The 22,104-nt window shown below is 41.3% G+C and overlaps 1 protein-coding gene across 2 annotated transcripts in view; it reads left to right on the forward strand.

Moving 5' to 3' along the window:
- Positions 1–22,104, forward strand: part of LOC133538658 (voltage-dependent calcium channel gamma-5 subunit) — a 65,599-nt gene that overhangs the window by 41,632 nt on the left and 1,863 nt on the right. The window contains exons 3-6 of one of the 2 annotated variants that reach the window (XM_061880343.1): positions 2,069–2,155; positions 8,978–9,118; positions 13,389–13,534; positions 19,198–19,477. In XM_061880343.1, coding sequence (XP_061736327.1) covers positions 2,069–2,155; positions 8,978–9,118; positions 13,389–13,534; positions 19,198–19,461 — 638 coding nt within the window. In that variant the 3' untranslated portion in view covers positions 19,462–19,477. The remainder of the gene's footprint in view (positions 1–2,068; positions 2,156–8,977; positions 9,119–13,388; positions 13,535–19,197; positions 19,478–22,104) is intronic. The other variant, XM_061880344.1, reaches the window with a different exon arrangement.

Raw genomic sequence — 22,104 nt, forward strand, 5'->3', positions numbered from 1 at the left:
GTCTAGAATCGCTTCGTAGCCTTCCTAAAGTCGTTCTTTATGGCTTCCCCGAACTCTTCCCATGTCTAAGTTTTTGCCTCTGCGACCGCCAAAGCCGCCGCACTCTTTGGCCTGTCAGTACCTGGGCGCTGCCTTCGGGGTCGCATTAGCCAAAAGGACCCGATAGGACTTTTTTTTTCAACTTGACGGCACCCCATCTCCACCAGCAGGTTCTGGAATTACCGCTACAACATGCACCAACCACCTTGCGGCCACAGCTCCGATTGGCCACCTCAACAATAGAGTCCACCGCCGTCCTTGTGACATGTTCAAAGTTTTTCCGGAGGTGGGAATTGAAATTCTGTCTGACGGGAGACTCAGCTAGGCGTTCCCAGTGAACCATCGCAATGCGTTTGGGCCTACCAGGTCTGACTGGCATCCTACCCCATCATCGGACCCAACTCACCACCAGGTGGTGATCGGTAGAAAATTCCGCCCCTCTCTTCACCCGAATTTCTAAAACATGAGACAGAGTTTCCCTTTGGGATTGCAGGGGGCGCTGATGCCTATCTGGAATAAGCGGTAGTAAATGGATGGATGGAGACAGAGTTTGTATTAAGATTTATGCAAGTAAATCTTCACTTTACCTACACAAGCGCATCCTTCTGCATTTTGGGAACACAACCAGCGCAAACACTCAACCATTTAACAGCATAACCCAAATTATGTAAATGAGGGTCTGATCAAAGCGTTGGTACAGGAATGTTTTTTATAGCAATGAAGCCCACAATCATAACGGTGCCAACGCTCTGTGTACATATTTTTGTTTGGAAATGCTACGTCCTGCATTATATTGACTGACGTTTTACTTGTCTTTAGTATGATTGAACATGTCCTTTTTTTAGAAGTTTTGCGGGGCCTTGTGCTTCTATGATATCACAACTGTCAAGTGTATCAATAATTCAGCCGTATGGTTTTACGTCTGAACTGCTGCAGTGACGACTTGCTGCTAAGGGGAACAATCCAGTGTGTCCACAGCTCTTTTCTGTCACGACTCGGTGTCCTTAATTGACAGTTTAGCTGTTTTTGCTTGGACAATCATTCAGATCATTGGCTGTGTGAAAAGCACTTGCTGCGCAGTTCCAATCCCTCACGCCAGAGAGATAGACCTTTGGCAAAAACTCGTCACACCTTTAATCTTAACCCACATAAAACTCTTGGAAATTCTAGCATTTTATTGGAAATTACTGCAATTTATTCAATTAAGAACATAATCAATCAATCAATCAATCAATGTTTACTTATATAGCCCTAAATCACTAGTGTCTCAAAGGGCTGCACAAACCACCACGACATCCTCAGTAGGCCCACATAAGGGCAAGGAAAACTCACACCCAGTGGGACATCGGTGACAATAATGACCCAGTGGGACGTCGGTGACCATGATGACTATGAGAACCTTGGAGAGGAGGAAAGCAATGGATGTCGAGCGGGTCTAACATGATACTGTGAAAGTTCAATCCATAATGGATCCAACACAGTCGCGAGAGTCCAGTCCAAAGCGGATCCAACACAGCAGCGAGAGTCCCGTTCACAGCGGAGCCAGCAGGAAACCATCCCAAGCGGAGGCGGATCAGCAGCGCAGAGATGTCCCCAGCCGATACACAGGCGAGCAGTACATGGCCACCGGATCGGACCGGACCCCCTCCACAAGGGAGAGTGGGACATAGGAGAAAAAGAAAAGAAACGGCAGATCAACTGGTCTAAAAAGGGAGTCTATTTAAAGGCTAGAGTATACAAATGAGTTTTAAGGTGAGACTTAAATGCTTCTACTGAGGTGGCATCTCGAACTGTTACCGGGAGGGCATTCCAGAGTACTGGAGCCCGAACGGAAAACGCTCTATAGCCCGCAGACTTTTTTCGGGCTTTGGGAATCACTAATAAGGCGGAGTCCTTTGAACGCAGATGGTCCTCAGTCTAAATTATTGGAATAACAGCTTGATGTATGGTTTTGTCTACTTCAACTTTATTTACTGTTTTATATCCTCAAATACTATTTAAAGCTGTTTATTTTTGCCTCTCTTTTCAGGGGAAGAGAAAGGTCGGTGTTTTACCATTGAATATGTGATGCCCACTAAAGTCCAGATGACTTCTGAGTCTACTGTTAGTGTCCTGAGTAAGTAAGTCAGGTCTGTTCTGTCGTTCTGTACTTTTACTTGTACAGAAAAGGACGGAGTAGGCTGTACACAACTGTACAGCTGTCTTTAATGTCCTATGTGTTCTTTGATGTTTGATGTTTCCCTCTTACACACATGTAAGAGGGATGTGTACTATGGCTATGAGTTGTTGTTTTCCCTTGGCCTCAGTCTGCACCCCCTCTCCAGGGCCCAGGCTAAGACCGATTTTTTTAATTTTATTTTAATCTTCTATTCCCCCCCCCCCTTGTTTACCTGTATCTCATCTTTTTTTTGTAAGGGGCGCTGGAAGCCGGCAGACCCGTCAGCGATCCTGTTCTGTCTCCCTTTAATGTTTGTCTGATATTGAATGGGATTGTGCTGAAAATTGTAATTTTCCTGAAGGAACTCTCCTGACGGAATAAATAAAGTACTATCTAATCTAAAAATACTTCCTGAGGAGGCTGCGCTCCTTCAACATTTGCAAAAAAAAAACTTTTGTGGATGTACTACCAGTCTGTGTATTTGCCAGTGTGCTAGGGGGTTAGTACATCTAAGAAGAACAGACTGGAGAAACTGATCAGACGGACCGGTTCCACGATCGGAATAAAACTGGACTCACTGGTGACGGTGGCAGAGAAGAGGACTGTGGAAAAACTAGTGAGCATCATGGATGATGCCAGTCACCCTCTGCATAGCGTTATCAGTAGCCAGAGGAGCCTGTTCAGTGCTAGTCAGCTTCGTCCCAAGTGCAGGACTAATACACTTTTTTGTCCCACACGCCATCAGACTGTACAACTCCTCTCTGGGGGGTAAAGGGGTACTAGGATGACAGGGGATGCAAAACAATAACATATACCCCCAATATTTATCATTTACTTTTTAAATTATATCTCAACTCCGTACACTGCTGCTGGAATTTTAATTTTCCTGAGGGAACTCTCCTGAAGGAATCAATAAAATTCTATCTTTCTAGTAGCAGGCGGGGCTGCACTTAAAGACCTTCGTAGTTCATGAGGAGCAAATTCTGTGTCCCGCATGGGCAAAGGCCAATCCGGTCAAATTCCTTTGGCATGTAAAAAATTCGAAAGTACCATTTCTGCCTATAGATTTAAAAAAAGGATCGGTCAATCCCCAGAGAATGAATGCAGCACATGTGCGAACAAACAAGCTGTAAGACTTCAGAGTGATGCTTTCAGGAGGACCACTCTATGTCCCTTATGTTCTTCACAGATCAAAGCAGCAGGCTTTCTACATGATGACATCATAGCTACACTTGGCAACATTGTAGCTGTTGCCAAATAAAAAAATCCCAACCCAGATAACAAAATCCAATTTTTTTTTGTTAAGCTAAGTCCTTATGCCAAGTGTAAACTGCACAGTAGAGGGTATCTCAAACTAAAGACAAATTCTGAGTCGTAGCTCAAAACTAGTGGTTAAATACATTCACAGTATGACAGACAGGGAGCCATAACAGTACCATATTATTATATATCATGAATATTACAATTTCTGGAATATAAGGCGCACCAGTATATAAGATGCTCCCAATAAATAAGTTAAAGTACCAATGATTGTCACACACACTAAGTGTGGCAATATTATTATCTGCATTTCAACCATCACCCTGGGAGATGAGGGGAGCAGTGTGCAGTAGCGGTGGCCGCACTCGGGAATCATTTATGATGATTTAACCCCCAATTCGAGGACCGATAATCAGCATTTCCGTTTTTTTGGCGTTGAGTTGCAAAAAGTTAGCGGACATCCATTGTTTAGTTTCATTAAGACACGCCTCCAGCTGACTACAATCTGGCGTGTTGGTCAGCTTTAGGGGCAGGTCCTGCTAGACACCGAACTCTATTTAATAATACAACTCTAACATTTGACAACCAAACAATTAAACAAGGCGACACGGTAAAGAATCTGGGTATTATCTTCGACCCAACTCTCTCCTTTGAGGCACACATTAAAAGCGTTACTAAAACGGCCTTCTTTCATCTCCGTAATATCGCTAAAATTCGCTCCATTCTGTCCACTAAAGACGCTGAGATCATTATCCATGCGTTTGTTACGTCTCGCCTCGACTACTGTAACGTATTATTTTCGGGTCTCCCCATGTCTAGCATTAAAAGATTACAGTTGGTACAAAATGCGGCCGCTAGACTTTTGACAAGAACAAGAAAGTTTGATCACATTACGCCTGTACTGTATATACCTTTATATACATATATACATACATATACACCTGTACTGGCTCACCTGCACTGGCTTCCTGTGCACTTAAGATGTGACTTTAAGGTTTTACTCCTTACGTATAAAATACTACACGGTCTAGCTCCATCCTATCTTGCCGATTGTATTGTACCATATGTCCCGGCAAGAAATCTGCGTTCAAAGGGCTCCGGCTTGTTAGTGATTCCCAAAGCCCAAAAAAAGTCTGCGGGCTATAGAGCGTTTTCCGTTCGGGCTCCAGTACTCTGGAATGCCCTCCCGGTAACAGTTCGAGATGCCACCTCGGTAGAAGCATTTAAGTCTCACCTTAAAACTCATTTGTATACTCTAGCCTTTAAATAGACTCCCTTTTTAGACCAGTTGATCTGCCGTTTCTTTTCTTTTTCTTCTATGTCCCACTCTCCCTTGTGGAGGGGGTCCGGTCCGATCCGGTGGCCATGTACTGCTTGCCTGTGTATCGGCTGGGGACATCTCTGCGCTGCTGATCCGCCTCCGCTTGGGATGGTTTCCTGCTGGCTCCGCTGTGAACGGGACTCTCGCTGCTGTGTTGGATCCGCTTTGGACTGGACTCTCGCGACTGTGTTAGATCCATTATGGATTGAACTTTCACAGTATCATGTTAGACCCGCTCGACATCCATTGCTTTCCTCCTCTCTAAGGTTCTCATAGTCATTATTGTCACCGACGTCCCACTGGGTCATTATTGTCACCAATGTCCCACTGGGTGTGAGTTTTCCTTGCCCTTATGTGGGCCTACCGAGGATGTCGTGGTGGTTTGTGCAGCCCTTTGAGACACTAGTGATTTAGGGCTATATAAGTAAACATTGATTGAATTCCAACCCTTGACGCTGAGTGCCAAGCAGGGAAGTAATGGGTCCCATTTTTATAGTCTTTGTTTGGTATGACTCGGCCGAGGTTTGAACTCACAACAAACCGATCTCAGGGCGGACACTAACCACTAGCCACTGTGTTTAGAAGACACAATTATTTTCTATATATTAGCCGTACTGGCCTATAAACTGCAGATATTTACGTTGTGAAAGGAGTTATTTACACAAAGATTTTGGGGAAGAATATTTACATACCTTAATTTTTTCCAAACGGTGTCTGTAAAACGGCTGATGAAACAAAACGGAAGTCATCGTCATGGACCCACTTGCTGCGGAAGCCAGCTCTGCAATCGGCTAAGCAGACTCACTAACTCCACGGTGACATCCTGGTGAATTTACTGAGAAATTTGTGAAACGGAACAAAACAAACAGAATGCCATTATAATTTAATAACACTAACACAGACACTCGTAAACGTCGTAGCATATTAGCTTATGCTAACGACACTGGCTTCTTTACATTACGATGGCGCGTACAAATATGGATGAAAACACTCCTACAGACATCACACATGGGACGGTTTAGTAAGTAAGAATTGTTTTAGTTAGATTTATTAAACTTACAAACATTGCTAGGATTAAGGAAGACTCCATATGAGTAGAAATGCTGTGGACGTTTACTTGAAAAACGGACAAAACAAATAATTAAACGCGATTAATGATAGACGGCATCCAAAAGTGAATAATCTGATTTGTAAAATAAATGTTTGTCAGCACTACTTCCAACACAACAGGACCGATTAAATCAGTTTGGGGTGTTATGCAAGCAAGTATTTACCTGTGATTAATCATGATTAATCAAATTGCAAAAGTGAGAGGAATCTGACTTTTTTTTTAATTGTTTGACAGCACTGCTTTCAACACAACAGGGCATAATAAGTATGTTTTGGGGTTTATTAGATAGATAGTACTTTATTGATTCCTTCAGGTGAGTTCCTTCAGGAAATTATATGAAATATAATTATATGAAATAATTAACTGCAATTAATCATGACTAATCAAAATGACAAACTGTGCTTAATAGGATTTTTTTTTTTTAATTGTTTGTCAGTACTGCTTTCAACACAACAGGACATAAGTATATGTCTTGGGGTTTACGCTATCGAATAATTAACTGCAATTAATCATGACTACGGTAATCAAAAATGACAAAGTGTGCTTAATCTGATTTTAAAAATAGTTGTTTGACAACACCGCTTTCAATGCAACAGGACATAAAGATTTTTGGGGGTTTACGCTATCAAATAATTAACTGCAATTAATCATAACTAATCAAAATGACAAACTGTGCTTAATCTGATTTTTTTTTTTTTTTAATTTTCAGTACTGCTTTCAACACAACAGGATAAATATGTCTCGGAGTTTACGCTATCGAATAATTAACCTCCAATTAATCATGACTACGGTAATCAAAATGACAAAGTGTGCTTAATCTGATTTTAAAAATAGTTGTTTGACAACACCGCTTTCAATGCAACAGGACATAAATATTTCTTGGGGTTTACGCTATCAAATAATTAACTGCAATTAATCATGACTAATCAAAATGACAAACTGTGCTTAATCAGATTTTTTTTTTTTTTTAATTGTCAGTACTGCTTTCAACACAACAGGATAAATATGTCTCGGAGTTTACGTTATCGAATAATTAACCTCCAATTAATCATGACTACGGTAATCAAAATGACAAAGTGTGCTTAATCTGATTTTAAAAATAGTTGTTTGACAACACCGCTTTCAATGCAACAGGACATCAATATTTCTTGGGGTTTACGCTATCAAATAATTAACTGCAATTATTCATGACTAATCAAAATGACAAACTGTGCTCAATCTGATTTTTTTTTTTTAATTGTTTGTCAGTACTGCTTTCAACACAACAGGATAAATATGTCTTGGAGTTTACGCTATCGAATAATTAACCTCCAATTAATCATGACTACGGTAATCAAAATGACAAAGTGTGCTTAATCTGATTTTAAAAATAGTTGTTTGACAACACTGCTTTCAATGCAACAGGACAGAATAAGGGAGTCTCAGGTGTTATGCAGGCATGCACTTAATCGCGATAAATCATGACTAATCAAAATTTAAAAAAGGTGATTAATCAGATTTAAAAATTACCGTATTTTTCGCACTATAAGTCGCAGTTTTTTTTATTAGCGTAAAATATCCAATATTATTTATCTCATACTCGGAAGAGACGAAGAAAATGTCAGCAATCGTCACACACACGTCAACCAATAAGAATTCGGCGGGGGAGGGTCATGGCAGAAGTGCATTGTGGGTCATGGGACGCTAACTGCTATATGCTAATATGCTACTGCCGTAGCTATTAAAATGGATCATTTCGTCAATGGCGGTAACTTATAAAAACCGAGAAGGGCTGAACAAAAATGGCACCGAAAAGGAAATCATTTACTGCAGATTACAAGATGGACGTAGTGAAATATGCAGCAGAAAACCACAAGAGGAAGCGGCGCGTACCTTTGGAGTTGGCAGAGTTGTTTAGAAGCGACATCGAGGAAGAAGATTTCATGGGATTTATCGATTAGGAGTGACAGATTGTTTGGTAAAGGTATAGCATGTTCTATATGTTATAGTTATTTGAATGACTCTTACCATAATATGTTAGGTTAACATACCATCAGTTGGTTATTTACTTATTCAGCCTGTTGTTCACTATTCTTTATTTATTTTAAATTGCCTTTCAAATGTCTATTCTTGCTGTTGGGTTTTATCAAATAAATTTCCCCCCAAAAGACGACTTATACTCCAGTGCGACGTATATCAATCAATCAATCAATGTTTACTTATATAGCCCTAAATCACTAGTGTCTCAAAGGGCTGCACAAACCACTACGACATCCTCGGTAGGCCCACATAAGGGCAAGGAAAACTCACACCCAGTGGGACGTCGGTGACAATGATGACTATGAGAACATGATACTGTGATACTGATGATACTGATGACTATGAGAACATATGAGAACATGATACTGTGAAAGATCAATCCATAATGGATCCAACACAGTCGCGAGAGTCCAGTCCAAAGCGGATCCAACACAGCAGCGAGAGTCCCGTTCACAGCGGAGCCAGCAGGAAACCATCCCAAGCGGAGGCTGATCAGCAGCGCAGAGATGTCCCCAGCCGATACACAGGCGAGCAGTACATGGCCACCGGATCGGACCGGACTCCCTCCACAAAGGAGAGTGGGACATAGAAGAAAAAGAAAAGAAACGGCAGATCAACTGGTCTAAAAAGGGAGTCTATTTAAAGGCTAGAGTATACAAATGAGTTTTAAGGTGAGACTTAAATGCTTCTACTGAGGTGGCATCTCGAACTGTTACCGGGAGGGCATTCCAGAGTACTGGAGCCCGAAATGAAAAAGCTCTACAGCCCGCAGACTTTTTTTGGGCTTTGGGAATCACTAATAAGCCGGAGTCCTTTGAACGCAGATTTCTTGTTTTTTTCCTTCTTTATTATGCATTTTCGGCCGGTGCGACGTATACTCCGGAGCGATTTATAATCCGAAAAATACGGTAATTGTGTGACAACAGGACAGACAAAGTGAGTCCTGGGTGTTGAACTTTACACTTTCACACAGGTGCCATTCCACAGTCAAAGTACAGGCTGCTGCCCAAATCTGAGAAAATAGGTTAGTATATTTTTTTATATGAATTATTTTCTTCTTTTGTTGCAGAGATGATTCGCTCAGCCACACCTTTCCCCCTGGTCAGCCTCTTCTTCATGTTCATTGGTTTTGTCCTCAGCAACATCGGCCACATTCGACCTCATCGCACCATCCTGGCTTTTGTTTCTGGAATCTTCTTCATCCTGTCAGGTATTCTACTCACCTGGAAAGATCACATCTACAGTCAGGATTATTTGGTGTACATGCCTGAAGTGAAGTATCATATATCACCTTTACTTAGTCAGCTAGGTTCCAGCTCCCCCGTGACTTTCCCAAAATGAAAGCAAAAATATCGGGTTGCAATGAAGAAATGTGTCATTTTAACACACAAGGCTTGCAATATTTACAGAATCACGCAAGTGTTCTGCTTGAAACGCCGTGACGCTCATCATTACTGAATCATATCAAGCACATGATGCATACGTACACACTTTATAGCTGAGCTCGATTTCAAATTATGGTTTGATTATGGAATGTTTCCCTTTTAGTGCACAGACAACCTCCTTGGTTCATTAACCTTGAAGGAGGCATATGATAATTGTTTTCTACATTTAAAACACTTCCTTGTGGTCTACATAACATGTACCATACTTTCTGGACCATAGGGCGCACCGGATTGTAAGGCGCACTGCCGATGAGCGGGTCGATTCAGGTCTATTTTCATACAAAAGGTGCACCGGTTTATAAGGCGCCTTAAAAGGTGTCATGCCTGTTAATCTGGTTTTATGTTTGATCATGTTTTGTTTTGTTTTCTGGACTCTTCTTGCGTTTGCACTTCCTGGTTTTGTTTGTTGCCATAGTAACTCAGTTCCCACCTTGTCACGCCCTGTCCCTCTGCTCTCACACCTGTTACTAATTACCACAGCCAGTATTTAAGGATTTTACTTTCTGTCCATCAGTCTGGGAACTTTGCTTGCCTTCATGCACACACGCTACCCTTACTGCATCTCCTTCATGCCCTCGCCCATAGATCCGTGTCATGTAAGTTGTGGTCTATAGTTCATACTTTAATGCTTTTGTGCTAAGTCTTTTTGTTTTTTTCCCAAGATGGCGCTGCTGTAGTGGCTGCTGTAGGCAGGAGCTCTGTGCTCTTGTGTCATCCTTTTGTGTTTCCCTCTTGTTTTCATGTGTTATTATATTTTTTTGCATTTTGGTCCGGGACCCTTTGGGACTGTGTGACAAGGGGTGGCACTTTCGTGACCTCTGTGGTGCTTTTTTTGTGGACTTCTGGATCTGCCTCCCGGGAGCCTTTTGGCCATGGAGACCAGCTGCTGGGTCTCTGCTACACCAGAGTCTGTTTGGAGGGACTGGAGGAGATGCGGATGAGGGGACAGGACTGTGGAGCTAGCACTGAGCTACTGGGACGGAGAGGCTTTGCGGTGTCTTGGCTGGGTGAGCAGGTGTTGGACACCTCAGTCACCTTGGACGTATCCTCGCTCATCCATGCGGACTGGACACTGGCCGAGAGTGGAGTCGGCTGTCTTGGTTGCTTTGTTGGGTCTGCTTCTGTCTCTGGCCATGCTCCCTCCACCCCAGCGGACAATGGCGTGGAACACCGCAGAGGCCACCACAGTGGATATGTTTATTTTACTTTTTATTCATAGCTGTATGTAGAAGTGTCTGATTGTATCTGCTACTTTAATGTCTTTAATGTCCTATGTGTTCTTTGATGTTTGATGTTTCCCTCTTACACACATGTAAGAGGGATGTGTACTAGGGCTATGAGTCATTGTTTTTTTCCCCTTGGCCTCAGTCTGCACCCCCACTCCAGGGCCCAGGCTAAGACCTATTTTTATTTTATTTTAATCCCCCCCCCCCCCGTTTACCTGTATGTCATCTTTTTTGTAAGGGGCACTGGAAGCCGGCAGACCCGTCAGCGATCCTGTTCTGTCTCCCTGTAATGTTTGTCTGATCTTGAATGGGATTGTGCTGAAAATTTTAATTTTCCTGAAGGAACTCTCCTGATGGAATAAATAAAGTACTATCTATCTATCTAGCTATGTCCATAGTTCATTCATGCCATCGTGCAAGTGTTTTTGTTTTCCTGTTTGTAGCCAAGTTTTGTACCTCCTTGTGAGCGCCCTTAGTTTGTTTATTTTTTTATTATAGTGTTTAAATAGATAAATATGTACTTACACTCTCGTCTGGCTCGTGCCAATCATCCTTTGCGTGGAAGAAGCAAAACCAATCCATGTCCCGGTGTGACAAAGGGAGTCTTGAAACTGCATGTCAACATCTCCATTCGGTGCCACACCAACAAAATGCCAAAGCAAACATTTCCAGATCAACACCGTATGAAAAAAATAGTCAACACCAGAAGGAGATAACGTCCGCAGGATCCTACCACAGAACGAAGGACATATATACACTATTTGATTTCTTATTATGCAGCTCATTTTTATTTGATAGTTATTGAAATATCTTGTGTGACATCATGCACAAAAGTGCACTTTATAAGTGAATTATATTTATATAGCGTTTTTCTCGAGTGACTCAAAGCGCTTTACATAGTGAAACCCAATATCTAAGTTACATTTAAACCAGTGTGGGTGGCACTGGGAGCAGGTGGGTAAAGTGTCTTGCCCAAGGACACAACGGCAGTGACTAGGGTGGCGGAAGCGGGAATCGAACCTGCAACCCTCAAGTTGCTGGCACGGCCACTCTACCAACCGAGCTATGCCGCCCTCATTTATTTGTTTTAAACTATTGTAGTGGTGTTCTGTACAAAAAGTGCACTTTAATTTAGTGTTATTTTGATATGTTATCTTAGTGACATCATGCACAAAAGTGCACTAATAGCTTGTTTTAAAATGTCTCGGACAATCTTGCACTTTCTGTTTTGGAAATGACGTGAATGATTGTACCACTGCTTAATAACTGTTTAATAAATACAGTTTTGGTCAATTGACTTAGTTGTGATTTCCCTCTCTGCATGAAAGTTCAAAAGTAGCATATATTAATGCAGTATGGACAAGAATGTTTTAATGTAGATACATAGAATCATCATCCTGCTGTGATTATATGCATCAAGTGTTCATTCAAGACTAAGGCAAAAATATGGAGATATATATCGTGTATCATGACATGGCCCAAAAATATCGAGATATTAATACAAGGCCATTCCACCCAGCTCTAGCGCACCGTCAATTTTTGAGAAAATAAAATGATTTTAAGTGCGCCTTATAGTTTGAAAAATATGGTAATGGTGGTTCTTTGGTCAAAATGTTGCATAGATTATGTTTTACGGATCATCTCCAAGACACTTTCGGACCGTTTCTTCGAGTTGCACCAAATTTATGGTCGGTCTTATTTATGTGCCTCCACTTCGACACCGTTGTCTCTACGTCAGCCATGTTGTAGTTCTTAGTGCTTTCATATGGAGTCTACTGACAAAACTACCCATCCTGAAGAGATGGTAGGAAAGTGGCTTGAAGATGATCTGTAAAACATCATCTTTGCAACATCTTTGACCAAATAACCACCATTACATGTTATGTACACCACAAGGAAGTGTTTTACATTTAGAAAAAAAAAAATCATAAAACGTTGTTAGTGGTGTTAGGTCTCTGCTTTTTGCAGATGATGTGGTCCTGATGGCTTCATCTGGCCGGGATCTTCAGCTCTCACTAGATCGGTTTGCAGCCGAGTGTGAAGCGGCCGGAATGAGAATCCGCACCTCCAAGTCCGAGTCCATGGTTCTCGCCCGGAAAAGGCTGGAATGCCATCTCCGGGTTGGGGAGGAGACCCTGCCCCAAGTGGAGGAGTTCAAGTACCTAGGAATCTTGTTCACGAGTGGGGGAAGAGTGGATCGTGAGATCGACAGGCGGATCGGTGCGGCGTCTTCAGTAATGCGGACGTTGTATCGATCCGTTGTGGTGAAGAAGGAGCTGAGCCGGAAGGCAAAGCTCTCAATTTACCGGTCCATCTACGTTCCCATCCTCACCTATGGTCATGAGCTTTGGGTCATGACCGAAAGGATAAGATCACGGGTACAAGCGGCCCAAATGAGTTTTCAGGTCTCTCCCTTAGAGATAGGGTGAGAAGCTCTGCCATCTGGGAGGAACTCAAAGTAAAGCCGCTGCTCCTTCACATCGAGAGGAGCCAGATGAGGTGGTTCGGGCATCTGGTCAGGATGCCACCCGAACACCTCCCGAGGGAGGTGTTTAGGGCACGTCCAACCGGTAGGAGGCCACGGGGAAGACCCAGGACACGTTGGGAAGACTATGTCTCCCGGCTGGCCTGGGAACGCCTCGGGATCCCCCGGGAAGAGCTAGACGAAGTGGCTGAGGAGAGGGAAGTCTGGGCTTCCCTGCTTAGGCTGCTGACCCCGCGACCCGACCTTGGATAAGCGGAAGAAGATGGATGGATGGATGGGTTGGTTGTTAGTGAGACTAACTTGTTGCTTGTGTGCTGCCTGCAGGTCTCTCTCTGGTCGTCGGCCTCGTCTTGTACATCTCCAACATCAACGATGAAATGTTAAACAGGACCAAAAGCAACGAGGCCTACTTCAGCTACAAGTACGGCTGGTCCTTTGCCTTCGCTGCCATCTCCTTCCTCCTCACTGAGGTAAACGTGAGCGTAAAAATGACATCAAAACTGACAGGAATCAAAGTAGTACTTTAGACTTGGACTTCCTTTTCATTGTCATTCAAATTTGAACTTTACAGTACAGATAAGAACTCAATTTTGTTGCATTAGCTCATGGTGGTGCAGGGATAAAAAAAAGTAATAAGGTGCGGATATAAATAGATTACTGAACAGATAAATATATTGCACTTTTGCATATGCATCCAGGTTTATGGATGTATGTTATATTCTCTTTTTATTCCAGCCAGTTAATACATTTTTGGGGGGAATTGAGTGGATTATTATGATGCGTTCAAGAGTTACGGCCTGAGGGAAGAAGCTGTTACAGAACCTGGAGGTTCTGCTACGGAACCTTTTTCTAGAGTCCAGCAGTGAAAATAGTCCTTGGTGGGAGTGAGAGGAGTCTCTGCAGATTTTCTGAGCCCTGGTCAGGCAGCGGCTTTTTGCGTTATCTACTTACTGGCTTTATTGGTTCTGTGATGGTGCTCTATGGAGGTTAATTTGTGTCTTTATTACGTAACTTTATTTTTTGCATTTTAATGTTAGAAACTGAATTGGCTGACAACATCTTATTGTGGCGGTCCGCTCCCTGTATGATCAGTGCCAGAGCTTGGTCCGCATTGCTGGCAGTAAGTCGGACACATTTCCAGTGAGGGTTGGACTCCGCCAAGGCTGTCCTTTGTCACCGATTCTGTTCATAACTTTTATGGACAGAATTTCTAGGCGCAGTCAAGGCGTTGAGGGGTTCCGGTTTGGTGACCGCAGGATTAGGTCTCTGCTTTTTGCAGATGATGTGGTCCTGATGGCTTCATCTGACCGGGATCTTCAGCTCTCGCTGGATCGGTTCGCAGCCGAGTGTGAAGCGACCGGAATGAGAATCAGCACCTCCAAGTCCGAGTCCATGGTTCTCGCCCGGAAAAGGGTGGAATGCCATCTCCGGGTTGGGGAGGAGACCCTGCCCCAAGTGGAGGAGTTCATGTACCTAGGAGTCTTGTTCACGAGTGAGGGAAGAGTGGATCGTGAGATCGACAGGCGGATCGGTGCGGCGTCTTCAGTAATGCGGACGTTGTACCGATCCGTTGTGGTAAAGAAGGAGCTGAGCCGGAAGGCAAAGCTCTCAATTTACCGGTCGATCTACGTTCCCATCCTCACCTATGGTCATGAGCTTTGGGTCATGACCGAAAGGATAAGATCGCGGGTACAAGCGGCCCAAATGAGTTTCCAGGTCTCTCCCTTAGAGATAGGGTGAGAAGCTCTGCCATCCGGGAGGAACTCAAAGTAAAGCCGCTGCTCCTCCACATGGAGAGGAGCCAGATGAGGTGGTTCGGGCATCTGGTCAGGATGCCACCCGAACGCCTCCCTAGGGAGGTGTTTAGGGCACGTCCAACCGGTATGAGGCCACGGGGAAGACCCAGGACACGTTGGGAAGACTATGTCTCCCGGCTGGCCTGGGAACGCCTCGGGATCCCCCGGGAAGAGCTAGACGAAGTGGCTGGGGAGAGGGAAGTCTGGGTTTCCCTGTTTAGGCTGTTGCCCCCGTGACCCGACCTCGGATAAGCGGAAGATGATAGATGGATGGATGGATCATTGAAAGAACATTTGTAAGCAAACTATGCGTGTTTATAACTCCTTGTATAAAAAATCTGAGTATATAAATTCATTGTAAAGAAATTCAGTGTATAAAAAATTTGCCGTTTCGAAAAGCAAGACTCACTTTCGATAAATTAAAACCGAAGCAATGTATCCTGTCTCAAAACCAGCCTTTGAGGTGTCTCGTTTGAAGTCATTTAACACGGGTCTTACAAAAGAGAATAAAAAAGGCAGCGACTTTGCTTCCTGGCATAATACAACATAATTAATACTTCAATGCGGGCCGCTGGATATTTTCAAACTACAGAAATGATTCCTTTGGCTAGAATCGCCACTTTTGAGGGACATATGTGTTACTACAATAACCATAGGAAGCTCTGCTTCATGCAGACGAGGCACGGGACAGAGTGGGCGGGACTTGTTTACACAGCCAACAAGCCTCAGATTTCTACAACAAATTTGTGCAGAAAAGTGATATTACATCAAATATGTGGATGTTTTTTAGCCTTTGTCTTAAATTTTGCCGTGTTTGTTGCATCTTTGTTGCTCTTGCTAGATTATAAATGGTGTCAATCAAGAGTTGGTCAGCAGTAGATGAGGGAGCAACGTTCATATAGTCTCAATATTCAGTGTTTTATTGTTCATAGTTAATATTGTAAATCACACACTGTATTTTCATGTACATTCGGTCTTATTCAGTAAAAAGCTGAAAATGTCATTCCGTTTTTGAAATGGTCTGTGATAATGTTTCTCGTATCAATTATTATTGTGTGAGTGTTTGTACCGTCGTGTGATAAGCTTTAGGGGGGGTTGGGGTTGGGTATTTTACTTTTTTTAATTTTTTGTCATGAAAAAAGGAGGTTTTTTGGGTTGGTGCACTAATTGTAAGTGTATCTTGTGTTTTTTTATGTTGATTTGATTAAAAAATTAATTAATAAATAAAAAATAAATAAAAAAATATTCTGCGGCCCGGTCCAATCGAGCCGCAGTCAAAATATCTCCATATTTTGACTATTTTTATCTGTGTGTGGCATTACATTAGTGTCTTACAAGCTTCTCATCTTACTCTATAGCAGGGGTCACCAACCTTTTTGAAACCAAGATCTACTTCTTGGGTACTGATTAATGCGAAGGGCTACCAGTTTGATACACACTTAAATAAATTGCCAGAAATAGCCAACTTGCTCAATTTACCTTTGACTTTATGTTATTATTAATAATTAATGATATTTATCTTTGTGAAAACACTGATCATCTTAATGATTTCTTACAATAAATATATATTTGTGATGACATGTTTTAAATAGGTTAAAATCCAATCTGCACTTTGTTAGAATATATAAAAAAATTGGACCAAGCTATATTTCTAACAAAGACAAATCATTATTTCTTCTAGATTTTCCAGAGCAAAAATTTTAAAAGAAATTCAAAAGACTTTGAAATAAGATTTAAATTTGATTCTACAGATTTTCTAGATTTGCCAGAATATTTCTTTTTAATTTTAATAATAAGTTTGAAGAAATATTTCACAAATATTCTTTGTCAAAACAACAGTAGCTAAAATGAAGAATTAAATTAAAATGTATTTATTATTCTTTACAATAAAAAAAAATAATTTACTTGAACATTGATTTAAATTGTCAGGAAAGAAGAGGAAGGAATTTAAAAGGTAAAAAGGTATATGTGTTTAAAAATCCTAAAATCATTTTTAAGGTTGTATTTTTGCTCTAAAATTGTCTTTCTGAAAGTTATAAGAAGCAAAGTAAAAAAATAAATGAATTTATTTAAACAAGTGAAGACCAAGTCTTTAAAATATTTTCTTGGATTTTCAAAATTCTATTTGAGTTTTGTCTCGCTTAGAATTAAAAATGTCGAGCAAAGCGAGACCAGATAGCTAGTAAATGAATACAATTTAAAAAATAGAGGCAGTTCACTGGTAAGTGCTGCTATTTGAGCTATTTTTAGAACAGGCCAGCGGGCGACTCATCTGGTCCTTACGGGCGACCTGGTGCCCGCGGGCACCGCTTTGGTGACCTCTGATCTACAGAAAAAGATGGACGGTGTCCAACTTTGAATACAAAAAAAAAATAAGTCAAATTATTATTATTTTTTTTTTATTTAATGCTTACAGTAAATCTCTTTATCAACTTGAGGTTGATATAAAGTAAAACAAATAAGGTTTCATGCCTTTTCTGTCAAAGACAACTTTGTTTTTATAGTAAAACTGAAATATGAGTATTTAGATAGATAGATAGATAGATAGATAGATAGATAGATAGATAGATAGATAGATAGAACTTTATTGATTCCTTCAGGAGAGTTCCTTTATTTAGCAATTAAAGCCATCAAAGATCAATAATGCAGGACACCATTGATTTTAATGATTTAATATTTTTGAGTAATTACAGTATAAAGTTAAATAAAATCCTCCTAAATATATTTGAAATCCAAAAGGTTCCCCACTCATAAAGTGATGCATTTGTATTAGTTTTTTTTTTTAACTTTTAACACTTAAATTTCAAGATCAAATTCCGATATATCTGTCAATTTTAAGTTTGAACTATTATTTTGTTTGTTTTATGCTCTTTTGCCAAAACTTTGATGTTTTTATATGGCAACCACACAACATATGCAATATTTTTTCCACATAAAACATTTATAGTGATAATTTTTAAGTAGTTATTCATTATAACAGATTATTTTGTTCTTTTATTTTTTGGAGCAATGGAAAAAAAAAATATATAGACAAAAGGGGAAAAAAAAACTGCCTGCATGGCAGCTTTGTGTCAACATTGCCACTTTTTTAAATTAGATTTCACCTTATCCCACTTTTTTTAAATGTTTTTTTTAATCTTTGCAATACTATCAATTTTGCAATTTTTGCAGAATGTGTGGCGGGCCGGTAAACGATTAGCTGCGGGCCGCAAATGGCCCCCAGGCCGCACTTTGGACACCCCTGCTTTAGATAGATCGACAGATAGATGGATAGTACTCTATTGATTCCTTCTGGAAAGTTCCCTCAGGAAAATTATTATTATAATTATAATATACATTATAATGACCTCCTTGCCACATTTGCTGGATTAATGTTCTGTATTTCCTCACACTGGAGAAGATTAGGTGGTCATGGAATGCTTGTTTCTGCAAGAACTGTGGGGTGCCTTTCCGAGATACGTAGGAAAAACATATCTCCAAATTAACCCAGATTGAATCACAATTTAAATATGGGTGGTTGATGAGCCTTTTGTGGATCAGTATGCCTATCAAAGACAATTTAGGAATGCAGCTGTCTTTGGTTATGTTAGCTGCCTGTGGTTTCTTACTTTATTTATTAATATTATTTAGATTTTATGTATTTTTTTAAACACAGTATATGATGTTTTTGCTAGACAATTCATGTTATTTAAATGTGTCTAAAATCGAAAAAGAACAAAGCAATAGTACTATGTATATTTATAAAAAGTAATTTAGATAATCTTTCTATTTTATTTTTGCCATCAGATTGTTGGTTGTCTCCTCTAAAGTGTAATGTAATCACAGTGCACCCTAGTGGACAACCTGCTGAACAACAACCAGAATCAGAAGTACATTATTAATCCCCGAGGAGAAAATGAGATTTTCAGCACAATCTCATTCATGATCAGACAAACATTACAGGGAGACAGAAAAAAGATTGTTGACGGTGCCCATTACAAAAGAAAAGGTGAGGAAAAAGGGGGTAAAAAAATATTTAGTCAAAGGCTGGACTCCAGGGAGGGGGTCCAGACTGAGGCCAAGGGAGAAAAACCTCATAGCCATAGCACGCATAAACAAGTTACATAGAATCAACAAAACTTGCAACAGAGGTGAGGGAGTGGGAGCTACTGTAGTCAGCCGTCCATCACCCCTAAGGGGTTCTCCACACCAGATAGCAGTGTTTGAAAAACCGTGCATCGGTAAAATTGGTTAAACTCTGTGCACGTTCTAATTGTATTAATTCTGTTATAAACACATATTGTTGTATTTCACTTTCTGCTCAGCTGCCTTTGCTAATATTCCGACTACTATTCCAGACGGCGGGCGTGATGTCGGTGTACCTGTTCATGAAGCGCTACACGGCGGAGGAAATGTATCGGCCCCACCAAGGCTTCTACCGGCCTCGACTCAGCAACTGCTCCGACTACTCGGGCCAGTTCCTCCACCCGGACGCCTGGGCCGGGCGTGGCCGCAGCCCCTCCTCCATCTCCTCCGAGGCGTCCCTCCAGATGAACTCGTCCAACTACCCCGCCCTCCTCAAGTGTCCCGAGTACGAGCAGATGTCGTCGTCGCCGTGCTGAAACACAGGATGAAAAGGTGGTTTGGATATTGACAAGTCACAATATTGGGGGCATGCCTTAAAGGCACTGCCTTTAAGGCATGCCCATTCACATAATATCTACGGCTTGTCACACACACACACACACACACAAGTGAATGCAATTCATACTTGGTCAACAGCCATATAGGTCACACTGAGGGTGGCCGTATAAACAACTTTAAAACTGTTACAAATATGCGCCACACTGTGAACCCACACCAAACTAGAATGACAAACACATTTCGGGAGAACATCCACACCGTAACACAATATAAACACAACAGAACAAATACCCAGAACCCATTGCAGCACTAACTCTTCCGGGACGCTACAATATACACCCCCTGCTACCACCCTCCCACACACACCTCAACCTCCCCCACCTCAACCTCTTCATGCTCTCTCAGGGAGAGCATGTCCCAAATCCCAAGCTGCTGTTTTGAGGCATGTTAAAAAAAAAATAATGCACTTTGTGACTTCAATAATAAATATGGCAGTGCCATGTTGGCATTTTTTTTCAATAACTTAAGTTGATTTATTTTGGAAAACCTTGTTAAATGGGTTGTACTTGTATAGCGCTTTTCTACCTTCAAGGTACTCAAAGCGCTTTTGACACTACTTCCACATTTACCCATTCACACACACATTCACACACTGATGGAGGGAGCTGTCATGCAAGGCGCCAACCAGCACCCATCAGGAGCAAGGGTGAAGTGTCTTGCTCAGGACACAACGGACATGACGAGGTTGGTACTAGGTGGGATTTGAACCAGGGCCCCCCGGGTTGCACACGGCCACTCTCCCACTGCGCCACGCCGTCCCATTGTTACATTGTTTAATGCATCCAGCGGGGCATCACAGCAAAATTAGGCAGAATAATGTGTTAATTCCACGACTCTATATATCGGTATCAGTTGATATCAGAATCGTTAAATAAAAGTTGGACAATATCGGAATATCGGCAAAAAAGCCATTATCGGACATCTCAAGATAGAATGCATCAAGAAAAAAAAATCCATCTTGTAAATAAGCGTAAATAAAAGTATGCTTACAACGGAGTCAATGAGAGGTCCTCTATTCCGCCCATAAATCCCTCTAAAAAAGTGCAAAAATACCCCGTTTACCTTTGTTTCTTGAATATTGACCAAGTATTACCAATATCCTTATTATATAATATCGTTTTTTTTTTTGTATTTTTGCTGGGCTGTGATGAGAGGCAGCGATCAGCTTGTGATGCTATGTTGACATCATCGGCTGGTGAGCTGCTTTCTCGCCTCAGAGCTGGTGAAAGTTGATTCTACAAACCCCTAAAAAGAATACAATGATTTGCACATCCTTTTCAACCTATATTCAATGGAATGGACTGCAAAGACAAGATACTTAACGTTCGATCTGAAAAACACAGACATTTTTTGCAAATATTAGCTCATTTGGAATTTGATGCCTGCGTTACATTTCAAAAAAGTTGGCACGAGTGGCAAAAAAGGCTGAGAATTTGAGGAATGCTCATCAAACACTTATATGGAACATCCCAAAGGTGAACAGGCTAATTAAGAAAAGGTGGGTGCCATGATTGAGCATTTCATGGAACCTGCTTTTATACCCAGTCATTCACAAACAAGGACGGGGCGAGGGTCACCACTTTGTGAACAAATGCATGAGCAAATTGTCGAACAGTTTAAGAACAACATTTCTCAATGAGCTATTCCAAGGAATTTAGGGATTTCACCATCTATGGTCCATAATATCATCAAAAGGTTCAGACAATCGGGAGAAATCACTGCTTGTAACATTGAATGCCCGTGACCTTCGATCCCTGAGGCGCTACTGCATCAAAAAGCGATATCAGTGTGTAAAGGATATCACCACATGGGCTCAGGAACACTTCAGAAAACTACTGCTAGTAACTACAGTTCGCCGTTACATCTGTAAGTGCAATTTAAAACTCTATTATGCAAAGCGAAAGCCATTTATCAACAACACCCAGCGATTTCGCTGGGCCCGAGCTCATCTAAGATGGACTGATGCAAAGTGGAAAACTGTTCTGTGGTCTGTTTTTATTTACGTGCCAACTTCACTGGTTTTGGGTTTTGTAGATCATAAATAATGCCTCTCACCTGGACAGTAGAAGGATGAGGACATAATCTGACGAGTTGGTCAACTTTGACAGTCATTTAAGACCCAGAAATGTCGAGAAAGACACAAAAAGACGTTAGGGACCACCGGTATTGTTACTTAAATATTATGAAGTATTCTCCATACTATTGACAGCAGACACTTTACAATAAGTCATGTTTTATTATGTTTGTTGACTTTAAATGCCCCGTATAGCACGTGCAAAATCCTTATCTAAATAATGCGATCTGCACCACTTTTGGCACTTGCAGTCTTAGGAGATCACACCTACTAATAGTACACGCAATTTTATAAATTACCCACCTGGTACTTGGATCTAAGTAAATAACACTCTTTGTATGTTTACATGCACTAACCAACATATTACTGAATGGATTTTGTTTAAAACAGTTTGGTTTAAACACGTGTTTTTGACTTTTTAAAGATAGGATTAACATATCTATAACATAAATAGATAAACCCCCTAAATCATTTGGGGTTTTTTTTT

Source organism: Nerophis ophidion, linkage group LG20 (genome assembly GCF_033978795.1).
Source record: "Nerophis ophidion isolate RoL-2023_Sa linkage group LG20, RoL_Noph_v1.0, whole genome shotgun sequence".
NCBI lineage: Eukaryota > Metazoa > Chordata > Actinopteri > Syngnathiformes > Syngnathidae > Nerophis > Nerophis ophidion.